The sequence below is a fragment of the Erinaceus europaeus genome, chromosome 7 (assembly GCF_950295315.1).
Source record: "Erinaceus europaeus chromosome 7, mEriEur2.1, whole genome shotgun sequence".
Taxonomy (NCBI): Eukaryota; Metazoa; Chordata; class Mammalia; order Eulipotyphla; family Erinaceidae; genus Erinaceus; species Erinaceus europaeus.
In genome coordinates, this window is record NC_080168.1 from 1,243,309 (window position 1) to 1,260,230 (window position 16,922).

At 63.6% G+C, this 16,922-nt stretch overlaps 1 protein-coding gene across 4 annotated transcripts; it reads left to right on the forward strand.

Annotated features, from left to right (window-relative positions):
- The first annotated feature begins 6,888 nt into the window (after nucleotides 1–6,888).
- On the forward strand, nucleotides 6,889–15,262 carry CAPN10 (calpain 10). 4 transcript variants are annotated; one of them, XM_060193568.1, is made up of 12 exons: nucleotides 6,889–6,975; nucleotides 9,445–9,576; nucleotides 10,423–10,619; nucleotides 10,941–11,134; nucleotides 11,913–12,054; nucleotides 12,469–12,635; nucleotides 12,797–13,002; nucleotides 13,477–13,679; nucleotides 13,827–14,082; nucleotides 14,604–14,803; nucleotides 14,893–14,938; nucleotides 15,005–15,262. In XM_060193568.1, the coding sequence occupies exons 1-12, from the start codon at nucleotides 6,904–6,906 to the stop codon at nucleotides 15,032–15,034; spliced, it is 1,845 nt and encodes a 614-aa protein (XP_060049551.1). In that variant the 5' UTR covers nucleotides 6,889–6,903; the 3' UTR covers nucleotides 15,035–15,262. The 4 variants fall into 4 exon arrangements, with proteins under 4 accessions (XP_060049551.1, XP_060049552.1, XP_060049554.1 ...); XM_060193569.1 differs by having other exon boundaries at nucleotides 11,913–12,052; nucleotides 12,607–12,635; nucleotides 13,463–13,679; XM_060193571.1 differs by lacking the exon at nucleotides 6,889–6,975 and adding an exon at nucleotides 7,172–7,362.
- The last annotated feature ends 1,660 nt before the right edge of the window (nucleotides 15,263–16,922 follow it).

Genomic DNA, 16,922 nt, shown 5'->3' on the forward strand with positions numbered 1-16,922 from the left:
GCATCGGGGGGGCAGGACCCCGGCACACACCGCCATGTGCAGGGGCTGCGGCTCCGACTGAATGTCGGTCTCTCCGTCACTGTCACACTGCACGGCCACTTGGGGCGGGAGCCCATCCCCAGTTACTGAGGACTGGCTAAAAGGGAGGATACACGGACACTCCAGAACATTCCAGGGGGTCAGACACAAGCCCAGGGAGCCCCTGCAGGGGTGAGGGGATATAGGGCAGATATAACTACCACCCTCACAAGGGCAAGTGTGTGGGGGGGAGCAGAGTGGGCAGGCAGGTGGGGGTGAGGTCCAAAAAGAAAGAGGAGTGGTCAGTGCCCCTCTGGTCCCTCGGGCCATGGCCTGTGTCCCCATGTCCTTTGACTGGGACTCCTGAGAGCAGATCTGACAGGAAGGGCAGAGTCACCCTGGGGGACAGTTACTGGACTCGGCACACCTGTCGGCATGTCAGCCAGGAGCCAGCACTTACGAGGCTACGGCCAGAGACCCACACTTGGGGCCACGTTGGAAATTTTGACTGTTTTCAGGAGAGAGGCATCTCTGTGCTGAGGCTTACTTCCACACGGGGGAGCCAGGCTCCAGCCTGAGTCGGGCACGAGGCTGAACAGCTCCACCAGCTGCTAGGCTGGCATCAACGAGAGAACTGGCGCACCACCGGGCAGGTGTGACAGCAGGGGAACCTGGGACCTCACATCCCAAGTCCATCTCCCAGGCCACTGTGGTGGGTGGGCTTTTTCTTTTTAAGCATTTAAAAAAATATTCCCTTTTGTTGCCCCTGTTGTTTTACTGTTGTAGTTGTTGTTGGATAGGACAGAGAGAAATGGAGAAAAGAGGAGAGAGAGAGAGAGACGCCTGCAGACCTGCTTCACCGCTTGTGAAGCAACTTCCCTGCAGATGGGGAGCCGGGGGCTCAAACTGGGATCCTTGAGCTTTGCACCACGTGCACTTAACCCATTGCACTACCACCTCACTCCCCCCCTTTTGTAAAAAAATATTTTTATTTATTAATGAGAAAGATAGGAGAGAGAAAGAACCAGACATCACTCTGGCACACGTGCTGCCGGGGATCGAACTCAGGACCTCATGCTTAAAGGTCTAGTGCCTTAGCCACTGCGCCACCTCCCGGACCACTCTTTATTTCTGTCGTTTTTTGGTCTCCAGGGACCCTCCCCACCACCCCAGTCTCCACCAAGTAACCCGGGGGTCCTGCCCCATCACCCCAAGGTCCCTCCCCACCCAGGGCCCCTCTGGTCCAGGCAACAGTGGGTCTGTGTGGTGGAGCCAGTACTCACAGCATCTGGGAAGACCCCTAGAACACACATTGGGGGGCTACCCTGGGGTTCATGGAGTCTGGGGTCAGTGGGCACCACTCGTGGGGCTCCCATATCCTGCTGCAGGCCCCTCCTCCCAGACCTGCATGTGGGCCGCGGGGGCTCCGAATCAGGGCTACTCTGGGGAGGGGACACCCAGGAGAGGTCCTGGGGGCAGTCCAGTCCAGTGGGCAGCTGCAGAGCCTGCTACCTCTCCCCACAGGCCAGCTGTGAGTGGACACTGGTGGGGTGCTGACCTGAGCCAGGCTCCAGGGCACAGGGCCCCATTGAGCCCCAGCACCCCGTCCTGGGGGCCAGCCTGCCCGCTTGGCTGCACTCGGCCTGTCTGGGTCACACTCACCGGGCAGCTGCCATCCTGCAGCTCAGGCTCCAGCTCGGCTCCACTCAGGCCCCCGTCCAGCCCACTGACCCGTCCCTCGCAGGCCACAGAGCAGGGGGCACCGCCTGGGGGCGTGGTCTCCCCGGCGACTGGGGTGTGGCCCTCTGGCCTATTCCATGTCCCCTGGCCTCTGCCCCCTGGTCCCTACTTCCCCATCTGCACAAACCCACAGAGGGAATCAGAGACCACAGTCCCTCCACACGTGTACAAACCCACGGACACCTGCCCAGTGTGGACAAGACTGTACGAAGCCCTCCTCTACACCCCTGATATGCCCACCCCTCCCATCGACCTGTGGTGGAGGCGACGTTATGGCTGCTGTCAGACAAAGTCTGAGCAAGGCAGGACTGAACTGAAACTACTCATCCTTTTTGTATAATGGCGGAGGTGACGTCACGTCTCTTGCCAAAGTCCGAACAGACTGGAACCTACTGCAGAGCGGAAAGTTCTTGACTAACCAAAGCTGTTTGCTTTTTAATTACATTGATAATTTGAGGGCCTATTGGCATATTGCAAATACACAAATATTACCTGGGGACAACAGAAAGGGATCCCCAGGGGAAGTACACACTGATAGCAGTTAATGGCAGTGAGTTTAACAAGACTGAAATGGCCTAGGAGCAGAAGCTGCTGTACCCATTGAAAGGCTTTCAGAAAAGGAGCTACTTGTCACCCCTACAGCTTCTCAACCAGCTGGACTCAGACCAAAAGCCAGAACTATGTGCGGTTTGTAGCATGAGTGGCAGACTGTGGTTTCCACCTAAATATATAGAGAGGCCCTACTGCTGACCCTCACCCACAAACCCCCTGCTTCCACTTAGAGGCATTTGTGATGAGAATTAGGTTGTGTAGTTAAATAGCTGCTGTTAGGATATATGGGTAGAAGTAAGTAAACTTTCATTAGCTAAAAGTCAGTGAACTTTCACATATGTAAAGGTTAACCAGAAGAGAGCCCCCATGGTGTGTGCTTGCTTTACTGCAGAAGATCTCTTTAGGTGGAAGGCCTACTATGATCCCGTTAGACCCATCCAAGAATGGGTTCAGAAGGAAAGCTATTAGATTTCGCTCCAGGGAAAAATGTTTATTCAGACAGAAGGTCAGAACAGGGAGATGGTCAAAACACAGATGGTCATTTCAGGGGAGATTTAGATGACTTTAGACCCAGGAAACTTCCAAGGGGAGATTTAGGCTACCCCAGACCCAGGAAACTTTCAAGGAGAAATCAGGATGCCCCAGACCTAGGGAACTTTATAAGGAAAAACATACCTATAATAATAATAATAATAATAATGTTTTTTGGGAGTCGGGCTGTAGCGCAGCAGGTTAAGCACAGGTGGCACAAAGCACAAGGACTGGCCTAAGGATCCCGGTTCAAGCCCCCAGCTCCCCACCTGCAGGGGAGTCGCTTCACAGGTGGTGAAGCAGGTCTGCAGGTGTCTGTCTTTCTCTCGCCCTCTCTGTCTTCCCCTCCTCTCTCCATTTCTCTCTGTCCTATCCAACAATGATGACATCAACAACAACAATAATAATAACTACAACACTAAAACAACAAGGGCAATAAAAGGGAGTAAATAAATATTTAAATAATAATAACAATAATAATAATGTTGTTTAAGGTTATTCCTGATGTTAATGAAAACAATCATACATGGTGTCATCTGTATCCTTGATGTGAATGAAAATAATCTTACATGATGTCAACTATATCTGGGCAAAAAGTGTTTAAATAATACACCTCTGCAGACAGAGGACAGAGACTCCTCTCTCCTGCACCTGAAACAGCTGACGTGTCTCTCACTTCATTCATCTCGCCGGCTCCCCCTTTCCTTCAGGGTCTCTGAATTACTTTTGCCAGGGCTGGCTCCCGGCAGTCCCGGTGGCCTTTCCCCAGACCCAGTGCCAGGACACCTCCTCCAGGAAGCCTGCCTCCTCCATGCCCTCCCCTCTGGCCCCACCAGCTCTGGGTCTGGGTGACAGTGATGGCCTCCCTCTGCTGCTCCCACAGTGGACAGGGCCAGGGGGGTGGGTGGGCTGCCCCCTGGACACGGGGGCCCTAGAGTCCCCAGGCCTGCAGGATCCCTCCCCCAACTCTGCCCTGAGCCCAGGCCCCTCATGGGGGGTGGCTGACTCCTGCCCCAGGCTGGGGCTGGGCACTCCCAGCTGGCCCCTCCACCCTGCACCCTGAGTGGTGCCGTCTGCCTGTCCGTCTCTGGTCCCTGGAAGGCAGACACACTCCCGTGTCTGCAGGTGGGAGGCAACGCTCTGGACCTCCTGGGGGGCGGGGGGACACAGCTCGGCTGACAGGCTCTCATGCTGCCTCTCCCTCCTCCCACCCTGCTGCACCTCTGTGTCTGGGTGGGGGGAGGCCTCCCAGCCCCTCCGGGCTCATCCTGGAGAGACCTGAAGTCGGGGGCGTCTTCTAGAAGGCAGGGAACAGCCCCGCCCGCCCCCACCCCACCCAACCGTGAGCAATGAGGAGGCCCTGGGTGGGAGGCTGGATGGGTGGAGAAGATTCTAGACTGGGAGGCCACAGAAAGAGGCTCCTGGGAGGGAGGGAGGAAGTCAGGCCAGGCTGTGGCTTTGTCCTGAGGCCACGTGTCCCCCCCCCACCCCCAGGCTGCTGTGTGTGCCGGCCGACGGCCCTCTCCAGTGTAGATGGACTGGGGGTGTCCGCCCACATCCCCCAGAGCTACTCCTGTCCCGGGCTGCTCCCCCAGCAAGAATCCCGCCTTGGTGACAGGCTAGGGGCCCCAGAGGTGCCCATGCCCCCCCCAGACCTCTCTGTCCACTGCCATGGGACCGACCCTGAGGGTAAGGGAGACAGACCACCAGCCTTGCCCACCCTGCCTTCAGATTAGCCCCCACACACATGGGGTGGGGCTCAGAGGGAAACTGGGCTGCCAGGCAGGCACCGTGGGCTGTGCTCCGAGTGGGAAGCAGAAACTTGGGGGACTCTTGCAAGGGGGGGTTCTCCTTGGCCCTGGGCATCGGCGTGTCACTGGCAGGGACTCTGTGCCTGGAGCTGTCACTCACCCGAGGGGGGCTCGGTGCTGGCAGTATGAACCCACTGCTCCAGGTGGCCGCTTTCTCTGTTTTGTTGGACAGGACAGAGGGAAATTGAGAAGGAGGGAGAGGAAGACAGAGACCCACAGACCTGCGGCTTTACTGCTTGTGCAATGTTTCCTTTGCAGGTGGGGATGGGGGGGACTCAAATGCAGGTCCTTGTGCTTTGTATTATGTGCAGATACGGAAAGACAGACAGACGCCTGCAGGTCTGCCCCCCCCCTGCTGATGGGCCCAGGGGCTAGAACCCGGGCCATTTTGCACTACGGCACGTGCACTCCACCAGGTGCACCACCACCTTTTTTTTTTTTTTTTTAAACGACAGTTTTATTTTCTCTTTACTTATTATTGGCTAGAGACAGAGAAATTGAGGGGGAGGGGGCAACAGTGAGTGAGAGACACCTGCTGCCTCGCTTTACCACTTGGGGGTCTCCCTCCTGCCGTCGGGGACCAGGGGCTTGAACCCAGGTCCTTGCGCATGGTGACGCGTGTGCCCAACCAGGTGCGCCGGCGCCCCGCCCCGTCCGCCCGTCTTGCTGCTCTGGACAGTTGGAAGACTGGCGACATAGTTCGCTTGGACAGTGCGCCACCGAGGCTCCAGCCTGGTCCCCACTGCAGAAGGGAGCTCCGGTGCCGTGGTCTCCTTCCCTCTCTCTGCCTCCAACCGGCCAAAGTCAGAGGGGCGGGCGGAGGCTCTCCCAGTGGTGTCCATGTTGCCATGCAGGAGGACTCGGCTACAACCCCCCACACACACACCCCTGCAGGCGTCTCCTAATCTAACAACAACAACAACGGCCACTGGGGACGGAGGAGTCCCGGTGACAAGCCGGTCACCAGAGGGGCTTTGTGGCGGGAAGATGGAGACGTGGAAGCTTCCAGAGTGCACAGGCGGGATTTCCAGAAGGGACGGAGCCGTGACCCGGCCTCCTCCCCCAGCTTTCTCTCCTGACCACCTGGCTTCCATGGGGCGAGCTCCTAGCCCCCGCCGAACCGCCGTGCCCGCGGCCGGGGGGGCTTCCTGGAGTGCACTGCGCTCTGCAAGCAGCCTGCTCCTGTCTCAGAGCTCCTTCACCGGGGGCGCAGAGCGCGGGGACCGGCGTCAGGATCCCGGGTTCGAGCCCCCGGCTCCCCACCTGCAGGGGAGTCGCTTCCCAGGCGGTGAAGCAGGTCTGCAGGTGTCTGTCTTCCTTATTTATATTTATTTCCCCCTTTTGTTGCCCTTGTTTTTAAATTGTTGTTGTAGTTATTATTGTTGTGGTTATTGTTGTTGTTGGATAGGACAGAGAGAAATGGAGAGAGGAGGGGAAGACAGAGAGGGGGAGAGAAAGACAGACACCTGCAGACCTGCTGCACCGCCTGGGAAGCGACTCCCCTGCAGGTGGGGAGCCGGGGGCTCGAACCCGGGATCCTTATGCCGGTCCTTGTCACCTGCGCTTCACCCGCTGCGCCACCGCCCGCCCCCCAAGGTGTCTGTCTGTCTCTCCCCCTCCCTCCATTTCTCTCTGTCCTGTCCAACGGCGACATCAACAACAACTACAACAATCATTTACTCTTGAATGTAAGACATTAATTCCCCAATAAAGAAATAAAAAAGTGATCATAACTACAACAGTAGAACAACAAGGGCACCAAAAGGGAATGAATGAATCAGTATTTTTTTTTTTTTTTAAAAGCAGCTCCCTGTCCTTCTCTGCAGAGCAGCTGTGGGTGCAGGTCTGGAGCCGCGGGCGCGGCGGGCAGGGGCCCAGCGGGTGCGCGGACACTCGGCGGCCTCCACGTCGGGCCGATGGCGTCTCCGCCAGCAGCAGAGTCAGGCGGGGGGCCGGGGCTCACCCACCCCCACGACTCAGCCACCGTCCCCAACCGAGACCACAGCCTGGACGGCCACATGGGCCCACCGGTCACTGTGTCGGCCATGACGGGGTCGGGAAGCTGGCACACGTCGAAGCGGCGCCCCCGTCGCTAGTACCGGGTGCAGCACCGGCCACTTCCGGCAAAGCCTTTTTAAGCCGCCACGCACCGGAAGCAGAGGTGCGCTGTGGGGCCGCGTGGCATGCCGGGAACTGTAGTCCTCGCCCCCCCCACCTCAGTCCGGGAGTCTATCCGGTCCCTTCAGCCCACATGTCTGTCTCCGAGAACCTGAGTCCCCGAAACGCCAACCGGAGGACTAAAACCAGGCCGGAACGAAGCAGTGTGTGCGTGTGTGTGTGTGTGTGGGGGGTGGGGGGGGGGAGGGGGGGGGTCCGCCGAACCGGAAGAGAAAGTGAGGTCGGCTCGGGAGGGCGGAACTTGAAGCCACGCCCCCGGGCGGGCCTCCCCGCAGCTCGCGTACCATTGGGCCAATGTGTCACGTGCCCCGCACGCCGCGCCCGGTTGGCTGTGCCGGCGGTCGCCTAGCGACGGCGGCCGGGTCCCGTCCGGGCTCGCGGTTCGCGGGCTGGCGGGCCGGGGTCCGCGGCGGCGGCCGATGGGCCGGCCGGGCCCAGGATGCGCGCGCTGTTCCGGGACGCCGCCTTTCCGGCCGCGGACGCGGCGCTGCTGTCCGGGCTGGACACGCCGCTCGGCCGGCTGCGCGGGGAGGTCAGCTGGCTGCGGCCGCAGGTGGGCCTGGCACGACCCGTGAGCCGGGACCCCCCAACCGGGCTGCACCCCAGCAGCCGCAGCCTCGACCCCCGAATGCCCTGCGCGTGGGGACAGGCCCCGGGCCCGAACCCGGGACCCCGCTGTCCGGCTTCCCCGGCCGTGTCGCGCCCGGCTTTGCGGGGCTCGCTGGAGCAGCTCCCTCGGGTGGCAGCCGGCGCCCCTGTGCTGCAAAAAAAAAAAAAAAAAAAAAAAAAAGAGGAACGAATTGCAACCCCTTTTTTAAAATTTATTTTTATTTTTATTTATTTATTTATTTAACCAGAGCACTGGTCAGCTCTGGCTTGTGGTGGCGGGGGATTGAACCTGGGACTTCAGAGCCTTAGGCTTGACAGTTTGTTTGCATCACCATGATGCTATCTACCCCCCCCCCCCCCCATGCGACCCTTTGTTCTGCAAAGAATCCACCTGCCTTGTGGGAGAGAAAGTCAGGCTTATTCCAGCTAGCGGGCCAGGACAGAACGCAGGCTCCGGGGTTTTAGGCCGGAGCCAAGGGACGGTTTAGGTTTTTTTTCTTCTTTTTTTAAAATATGTTTATTTATTCCCTTTTGTTGCCCTTATTGTTTTTCATTGTTGTTGTAGTTGTCGTTATTGATGTCGTCGTTGTTGGATAGGACAGAGAGAAATGGAGAGAGGAAGGAAAGACAGAGGGGGGAGAGAAAGATAGACACCTGCAGACCTGCTTCACCGCCTGTGAAGCGACGCCCCTGCAGGTGGGGAGCCAGGGGCTCGAACCCGGATCCTTATGCCGGTCCTTGCGCTTTGCGCCACCTGCGCTTAACCCGCTGCGCTACTGCCGGACTCCCCGATTTATTAGGTTTTTATAGGGGCATAGAAAACGGGAGCAAGGGGCCGGGTGGCTGCGCACCTGGTGGAGCGCACATGTTAAAATGGGCAAGGACCCGGGTTCCAGCCCCCGGTCCCCACCTGCAGGGGGAAAGCTTTGCAAGTGGTGAGGCAGGGCTGCAGGTGTCTGTCTGTCTCTCCCTCTTCCTCTACCCTCTCAGTTTCTGGCTGTCTCTGTCTAATAAGTAAAGATGATAAAAATAGGTTTTTTAAAGATGAGAGCAAAAGCTTGGCTGCTGAAGTCAAACATAACAACGTTAGGAAGGGGAGGGATGCTGTCTTCCACCCATAACTCAAGGACTGAGTGCTGGCTGCTTGGTACCGTTGACTTTTTTTTTTTTTTTTTTTTTAAACCAGAGCACTGCTCAGCTCTGGCTTATGGTGTTGTGGGGGATTGAACCTGGGGCTTGAGAGCCTCAGGCATGAAAGTCTCTTTGCCTCACCACTATGCTATATATACCCCACCATTAACTTTTTTAAAAGCTTTATTAAATAGAGACAGAAATCAGGAAGGAAGGGGGAGATAGAGAGACAGAGACCCCTACAGCCCTGCTTCACCACTCATGAAGCTTTCCCCCCGCAGGTGAGGACCAGAGGCTTGAACCCGGGTCCTTGCGCCTGGTGATGCATGCACTTAACCAGGTGCGCCACCGCGTGGCCCCTGGCTACTGCTGACTTTTTCTGTGCAGTTGTGTCTAGTTAAGGGGTTAGGTTAGTCTCAGGACTCAAAGGAACTGAGGCTCTAGAAGCTTTCAGTGGCTTTACTTTTTTTGGAGATGGTATTTTTTATTTTTTTTTTTTAAATATTTACTTATTTCCTTTTTGTTGCCCTTGTTTATATTGTTGTTGTGGTTAGTATTGTCGATGTCATCATTGTTGGATAGGTCAGAGAGACATGGAGAGAGGAGGGAAAGACAGAGAGGGGGAGAGAAAGACAGACACCTGCAGACCTGCTTCACCGCCTGTGCAGCGACGCCCCTGCAGGCAGGGAGCCGGGGGCTCGAACCGGGATCCTTACGCCGGTCCCCTCGCTACCGCCCGACTCCCTCGGTGGCTTTATTTTATTGATTTTTTTCCCTCCGCCGATCCCAGAGAAAGGACGGGTGACAGCGGGGACACGGGGCAGAGCGGGGAGCCGGTCCCGGCCCGCCCGAGTGACGCCGCTGTCCCGTCCAGGAGATCTGCCCCGCGCCGCGGCTGTTCGCGGACGGCCCGCAGGAGGACCGGGTGCGGCAGGGGCTGCTGGGCGACTGCTGGTTCCTGTGCGCCTGCGCCGCCCTGAGCCGCAGCCCCCAGCTCCTGCACCAGGTGGGCGGCCGGGCGGGCGGGGGTGCCGGGGGTGCCGGGGGTGCGGGGCGGGGGCGCGGGGCGGGGGCGCGGGGCGGGGTGGCCCTGCAGCTTGCCCAGGCCGGGCCCTCCCGCTCGGGAGGACAGAACGCTGGCGCCGGGCCCGAGTCGGTGTGGGCGCGAGCACAGGCTCGGCACCTGCTGCCGGGGGTTCGGGTCTGCAGGTCCCGGCCAGTCGGACGCAGTGGACTCTGCTCGGCCCCGGGAGGCTCGGCGGCCGGTGGGGGGGGCGGGGGGAGCGGGGGGTGGGGCGGGGGTGGGATTGGGGGTGGGACCGGGGGGGCGGGGGTGGGATTGGGGGGTGGGGGTGGGGGGTGGGGTGGGGGGTGGGGCCGTTGATGGGGCGGGGGTGGGACTGGGGGGTGGGGGCTGGGGGTGGGACTGGGGGGTGGGGGCGGGGGGTGGGGCTGTAATGGGGAGGGGGTGGGACTGGGGTGGGGGCGGGGGGTGGGGGCGGGGGGTGGGGCCGTTGATGGGGCGGGGGTGGGACTGGGGGGTGGGGGCTGGGGGTGGGACTGGGGGGTGGGGGCGGGGGGTGGGACTGGGGGGTGGGGTCGGGGGGTGGGGCTGTAATGGGGAGGGGGTGGGACTGGGGTGGGGGCGGGGGGTGGGACTGGGGGGTGGGGGCGGGGGATGGGGCTGTAATGGGGAGGGGGTGGGACTGGGGTGGGGCCGGGGGGTGGGGCCGTTGATGGGGCGGGGGTGGGAACCGGGGGTGGGGCCGTGGTGGGGGGTGCGGCCGGTGGGTGGGGCCGGTAGGGGCGATGGGGAGCTCCGGGCTCAGGGCGGCCGCCTCCCCTCCCGCAGGTGTTTCCTGCAGACCAGCCAGGCTGGCTGGACCCCGGGTACCAGGGCTCCTTCACCTGCCGCGTGTGGCAGTTCGGACACTGGGTGGAGGTGACGGTGGACGACCGCCTGCCCTGCCTCCAGGGGCGACTCTGCTTCTCGCGCTGCGGGCGGGAGGACGTGTTCTGGCTGCCCCTGCTGGAGAAGGCCTACGCCAAGTACCGGGCGGGCACGGGGCGGGCACGGGCGCACGGGGGGCGGGCACGCGGGCGGGCACGGGGGCACGGGGCGGGCATGGGGGCACGGGGGGCACGGGGCGGGCACGGGGGCACGGGGCGGGCATGGGGGCACGGGAGGCACGGGGCGGGCACGGGGGCACGGGGCGGGCATGGGGGGCGGGCACGGGGGGCGGGCACGGGGGCACGGGGCGGGCATGGGGGGCGGGCACGGGGCGGGCACGGGGGCACGGGGCGGGCACTGGGGGTGGCAGGCCCTGGGTGCCTGGTGGCAGCGGGCCGACCTTCCCCTCTGCGCCCCAGGGTCTGCGGCTCCTACGAGCGCCTGTGGGCAGGGCAGGTGGCGGACGCCCTGGTGGACCTGACGGGCGGCCTGGCCGAGCGCTGGAGCCTGAAGGACGCGGCGGCCGGTGACCCCGGGCCCAGCACCTGCCGTCGGCTTCTGGGCCTCGGGGACCGCTGTCTGGTCAGCTGCTCCGTGCTCAGCCCCCGGGCAGGTGAGGTGGGCACCCTGGGTGACGGTCGGCCCGCTGCCCCCCGGCCGGTGTGAGAGGTGGGGCCCCTGTGGGGTGGGGGAGGTGGTGGCCTGGCCCCCCCCCCCCCCCCCCAGCTGGAGCTGCACATCCCCCGGGGCTGCTCCAAGGCAGAGATGAGACTCCACACCTGTGTGCTGTCCTGGACCGTCCCCAGGAGTCTCTGCCTGTCCCCACCCTGCAGCCCCGTGCCACTGTCCTGGCACCGTGACACCCACGTGAGCTCCTGGGGAGGAGTGTTGGGGCCGGCTGTGTGGCCTTGGGCTGCTCTGGGTCCATGGGCGTCCTGGCATGGGGGCTGCCCTGGCCTCCTTCTCACCCTTGGAGAAGGCACCAGGCCCCAGGCCCCAGGGTGGGGACTGCAGTCAGCCAGGGGAGCCTCTCATGGTGACCACAACCTGTGTCAGGGAGGCTCCAGGGTCTGCCCAGTTCCTGGGGACTTGCCGCCATCTCTGTCTGTCTGGGGGGTTCCCTGGAGGTGGTGTCCCTGCCCTTGTGGACGGTCTGTCCTCCCCCAGTTTCTGATCAGCACGCCGCCTGGCACCTCCATGTGTCCTGGCTAGACGGTCACAGGGCTGGTGGGGACGGCACATTTGACGGCCCCAGTGTCACCCCCGGGGGGGCAGCCCACCCTCCAGACCGGGCCCTCCTGTGGCCTTAAACTCCCCACTGCAGAGGAAGCTGACTGCCCCTCGCCTTGGGGGCCCGCTGCCCACGACAGAGCTGCCCCCGTCTCTGCCAGGTGCCCGGGAGCTGGGGGAGTTCCACGCCTTCATCGTCTCAGACCTGAGGGAGGCCAGGGGCCAGGATGGCCAGGACCCACTGCTGCTCAGAATCCAGAACCCCTGGGCCCGGCGCTGCTGGCGGGGCCGCTGGACGGAGGGGTGAGTGGGGGCTGGACAGAGGGGTGAGTGGGGGGGCGGGATGGAGGGGTGAGTGGGGGGCTGGACGGAGGGGTGAGTGGGGGGGCTGGACGGAGGGGTGAGTGGGGGGCTGGATGGAGGGGTGAGTGGGGGTCAGCAGGGCCTGGGCCGAGGGATCGCCTGAGGGCAAGGCTGGTCCTCTGCCTGGACCTGCCTGTGGTCACGGCTCTGGGCTGCTGGGCCTGAGGCCCCCGGGGTCAGTGTGGGTCAGCTGGTGGGGTGGGGGGGGCGGGGCTGCTGCTGCTGTCGGCCATCACTAGGGGGCAGGCCCCTCCGTCCTGAGGTCACCGAGGTCTCGCCGCCTTGCTGGAGGTGGCATGGCTCCCAGCCTCCCGGGGTGGCACCCCTGCAGACAGACCCCACCTGTCCTTGCAGGGGCGAGGGCTGGGCCCGGGTGGCCCCCGAGGTAGCGTCTGAGCTGCAGGCCCAGCTGCGGGAGGGCGAGTTCTGGGTGGACGAGGAGGAGTTCCTGCGGGAGTTTGACGAGGTCACTGTCGCCTACCCGCTGTCCACGGCCGGCCACCTGCAGAGCCTCTACACGGGTGAGGGGCTGCTGGGGTGGGGCCGGGGGCGGCCCAGCTAAGGAAGCTGCTGAGGCAGCGGCTTCCTGTGGGGACTGTGGGGCGAGGGGCTGCCGGGATGGGGACAGGGCGGGGACCTGCTGCGGTGGGGGCCGCCTCCCCTGACTGGGTGCCCCCCCCAGGTCAGGAGCTCCCCCACACCCAGCAGCTGCCCGGGGCCTGGGTCAAGGGTCAGTCTGCGGGCGGCTGTCGCAACAACCCCGGCTTCCCCAGCAACCCCAAGTTCTGGCTGCGGGTGTGGGGGCCCAGCGAGGTGCTCCTGGCCCTGCTGCAGCGACCCGGCCCCCCCGGCAAGGACCATCGGGCCCTGGGCCTGCACATCTGGAAGGTGAGGGCCCCGCAGCACCGTGGAAACAGCCATCGGCCTCCCTGAGTCGCGTGCGGGTGGGCGCAGGGTCATGGCTTGCTGTGGGGGCCTGGGCTCTGGGCCAAAGCTGCCCCCGCAGGTCTGGACTGTTCCCTGGGCACAGGGGTGGGGTTTGGGTGGCTGCACAAGCCCCTTTTCTTGGGCTGAGAGTGTGACAGCAAGCCTGTCCCTGTCCCCGTCCCTGTCCCCTGTCCCTTCCTGTCACCAGCATCTGGGGTGCAGCTCCCTGCTGCCAAGCTCAGGCCAGGGTGCTGCTGGACATGGGTGCTGGTGGGCCCTGGGGCCTGCATGCTGGTGGATGAGCGTGCTGCTGGGCATGAGTGCTGGTGAGCCCTGGGGCCTGCATGCTGGTGGGCCCTGCCTGGCCATCGCCCCCAGTGTATGGCTGTTCCTGGGCCACCGGCTCGGCCGTCCCTGGCAGCTGGCTCTCCACAGGTGGACAAGCGCCGGGTCAGCCTGCCCAGGCTGCTTTCAGGGCCCCCTGTTGCCGGCACGGCCTGCCACGCCTATGACCGCGAGGTGCATCTGCACTGCCAGCTGACCGCCGGCTACTACCTGGTCGTACCCAGCACCTTCCTGAAGGACGTGGCCGGCCGCTTCCTGCTGCGCGTCTTCTCCAGCGGCCGGGTCTCCCTCAGGTGGGCGGGGGCCTGGGGGCAGGCGGGGGTCTCCCTCGGCCGGGGAAGGCCGGAGTCTTGCTTTGGTGTGTGTGGGGGTTGGGGATGGGGATGGGGCAGGGGCTGTGCCCTGTCCTGGCCGCGGCAGCTCGCCCCGACTTTCTGCAGCGCGGTCAAGTCCGCCCAGGGCTCTGGGTGCGAGCAGGCCCTGCCCGCAGGCGAGTGGGAGACGGTGCAGCTGCAAGGTGCCTGGAGGAGCGGCCAGACTGCGGGGGGCAGCCGGAACTTTGCCTCCTACGCCCGCAACCCCCAGTTCCCCTTCGCAGTGCCTGGGGTTGCTGGTGGCCCACGCTGGGTGCGAGTCACCCTGCGCCAGCACTGCCAGGAGGGGCCCTGCCACCCCATTGGCTTCCACATCTTCCGGGTAAGACCCTGGGGTGGGGGTGGGGGCCGGAGCAGCCCGGGCAGGGTCCTGGAGGGTGCCCACCGCAGGGCCAGGAGGGACACAGGTCCCGGGACGCCACGGGTCACAGGTCAGCGTGGCCTTTCCCCATCCGCCCGTCACAGATGAGAGCGGCTGTCTCCCGGGTCAGGGACTGTCTGGGGCTGCACCCCGACAGAGGTCGGGTGGGCAGCAGGAGGGGTCAGGGTAATCGACACATGGGTGGGAGTGAGGCTCTCTTCCCTCCAGCCATCTAGAAGGGAGCACCCTGGCCCCCAAGAGGAGAGGAGCATAGAGGCCATGGGTCAGAGGTCATCAGGTCACCCAAGGGCCTCCCAGCCCACCCACCTACTCACACCCTGGGAAATGGGACCTGGGGGTCAGAGGTCATGCCTTGGGCAGGGACAGCCACGGGGAGAGGTGGCCAGCTGGTGTCCAGGGGCTGGTCATCTGGGCTGGGGACCAGTCCCATCCCGAGGCCCAGCCATCTGATGTCCCCCCAGGTCCCGGCAGAGGGCGGGGGTCCAGGCACACCCCCACTCCGTCAGAGAGAGCCGGTGCTGAGCTGCGTGCCCCACTGCTACGCCCAGGAGGTGAGCCGGCTGGCCGCCCTGCCAGCGGGCTCCTACACCGTGGTGCCCTCCACCTACCTGCCTGACGCCGAGGGCACCTTCACGCTGACCGTGGCCACCAGGATCGACAGGTGGGCCGCCCGCAGCCTGCCCCTCCTCCCAGGGCACTGCCTGCCCTGCCCGCCACTGACCCACCCTCCCCTCCTCTCCCCTCCTGCAGGCGCTCCATTCACAGCCGTGAGCTGCTGGGCCAAGCCCTCCAGGAGGTAGGTGGGTGCCCCGTGAGCCCCAGGGTGCTGGGGGGACCGCCGCTGAGCCCGCCCTCCCCGCAGGCCTCCTTCTTGGCCGTGAGGAAGGTCTGAGCGGACGCCCACCCGGTGCCCACCCGGTGCTGCCGTCTTGATGCTCGGTGCTCCTGTCCCCACCCCTGGGGCCGCCTGCTGGACAACTGGAAGGACCCCCCCCCAGCCATGGGGTGCAGCCCTACCTCCCCACCCCCGGACTCCAGGGGAGCAGGGAGGGGCAGGTCACTCAGGGATGTGTGTGTGTGTCCTTCACCCCAAATAAACATGCTGCCTCCTGAGTCCTGAGCAGGTGTCTGAGCCCAGGCTGCTGACCGCACTGGGGGCTCTGCCCTGCCCCCTGCCCATCCTCTGCCCACCAGCAGGGGCACCCTGGGCCGCACTGCCCCACCTCCGGTCGCTGCAGGGGGCCGCCCCTCCTTTGCCCGCCAGCACCCCCATATGCCCAGCTTCTGGGTGAGCCCCACCTAGGGGTCCCCGTGGAGTATGTGCCCCCCAGCACCCTGTGTCCTTAGGGACCCTGGGGAGAAGTGTCTCACTGGAGCCTGTCAGAACCGTGACAAGTCATGGGGTCACAGGTCACAGGGTGGACCCCCCCCCAAGATCCAGGGGAGGAAGGGGCTGAGTGCTTCTCAGAGCTGCTCTGCAGAGGGGGGCTGGGCAGGGCTCCCTGTCCCCTGTGGATCTGACCCTTGCCTGCCTGAGCCCCCAGATGGCCAGGAAGCTGCTTGCCCCTCTGTGCTTGGGGTCCTACCCCATGCATCACGGGAGTACCTTTGACCGGCCCCCCCAAGATAAACACCCCAAAGGTCATGCTCCCCTGCCTCCCACCTGAACAGGACACCCAGGGCCCAGGTACTGGAGGCCCTTCCTTAGCGGGGGGGAGGGGCTTGCTGGCTGCTCCCAGGAACTGGGCGGCTCCCTAGTGTCCCCACCACCTGGCCATACTGCCTCCCTGAGCCATGCCCCCCTCCAGCCCCCAGCCCCACTTATGGCCTGAGTGACTTCTCCGGCACGGCATCAGGACTGCTCCCGTATTTTCAGAGCTGCCCCTGGCCCAGGGTGGGTGCCTAGCAGGGCCCAGCCCTCCAGGCTGCCCGCCGGCCCCTCCCACCCCTCCGCCCTCCTGCAGACTTTGCCCTGACACCTGCCAGTGGGCTTCCCCATTCACTTCCTGCTGGGCCTCCCAGGCCCTGCCACAGCGGCCCGGCCCCCTGGCTACCCGCCCTCCCCCCACCCCCGCCTGGGCAGCCCGGGGGCGCCAGCTTCTGGGTGAGTTCAGGCAGGCTGTCTGTATGTCTGTCCACCTGAGGTCCTGAGTGTGCCAGTGCCCTAGAGACCAGCGGCAGAGTGGCTCTATTCCTGGGGCGCGTTGGGGACTGGGTGGCCTCCCCTGGGAGGGGCCTCGGGCTGTCTGGGCACCAGGGCACCAGACCAGGTGGCTCTGCGGTGGCCTCCACAGGGGGGCTGAGGGGGCCAGGTCCCTGCAGGCACTCCTGCCCCCCAAGTCCTGCAGCATGCCCCTGTTGGGACACATGCTCCCCCAGCACAAATGCACACGTGCGCACGCACACACACATGCACAGGCACAGACAGATGCACACACACAGGCACACACACAGACACACATGCACACACATACACATGCACACACATACATACATGCACACACAGGTGCACACATTCATGCACAGACATACACATGCACACAGACACACATGCATACACAGGCACACACATTCATACACACATGCACACACAGACACATGCACACACATTCATGCACACACGCACACACACATGCACAGGCACACACGCACGTGCACACACAGGCACACACACACACATGCACACACACATTCATGCACACACGCACACACCCGCTCTTCCTACCTGGGCATGTGAAGCTGGCAGGTGGGAGGCTGTCTGGCTGAGGGCCATCCTTACA

What these genes read in the sequence shown, in the direction of transcription:
- CAPN10 (XM_060193570.1), top strand. Translation starts at nt 7,270, where the DNA reads ATGCGCGCGCTGTTCCGGGACGCCGCCTTTCCGGCCGCGGACGCGGCG. An exon ending in CTGGAGAAGGCCTACGCCAA is followed by an intron (nt 10,620 to 10,940) that starts GTACCGGGCGGG and finishes TCTGCGCCCCAG; the next exon opens with GGTCTGCGGCTCCTACGAGC. An exon ending in TGGGCCTGCACATCTGGAAG is followed by an intron (nt 13,003 to 13,476) that starts GTGAGGGCCCCG and finishes GGCTCTCCACAG; the next exon opens with GTGGACAAGCGCCGGGTCAG.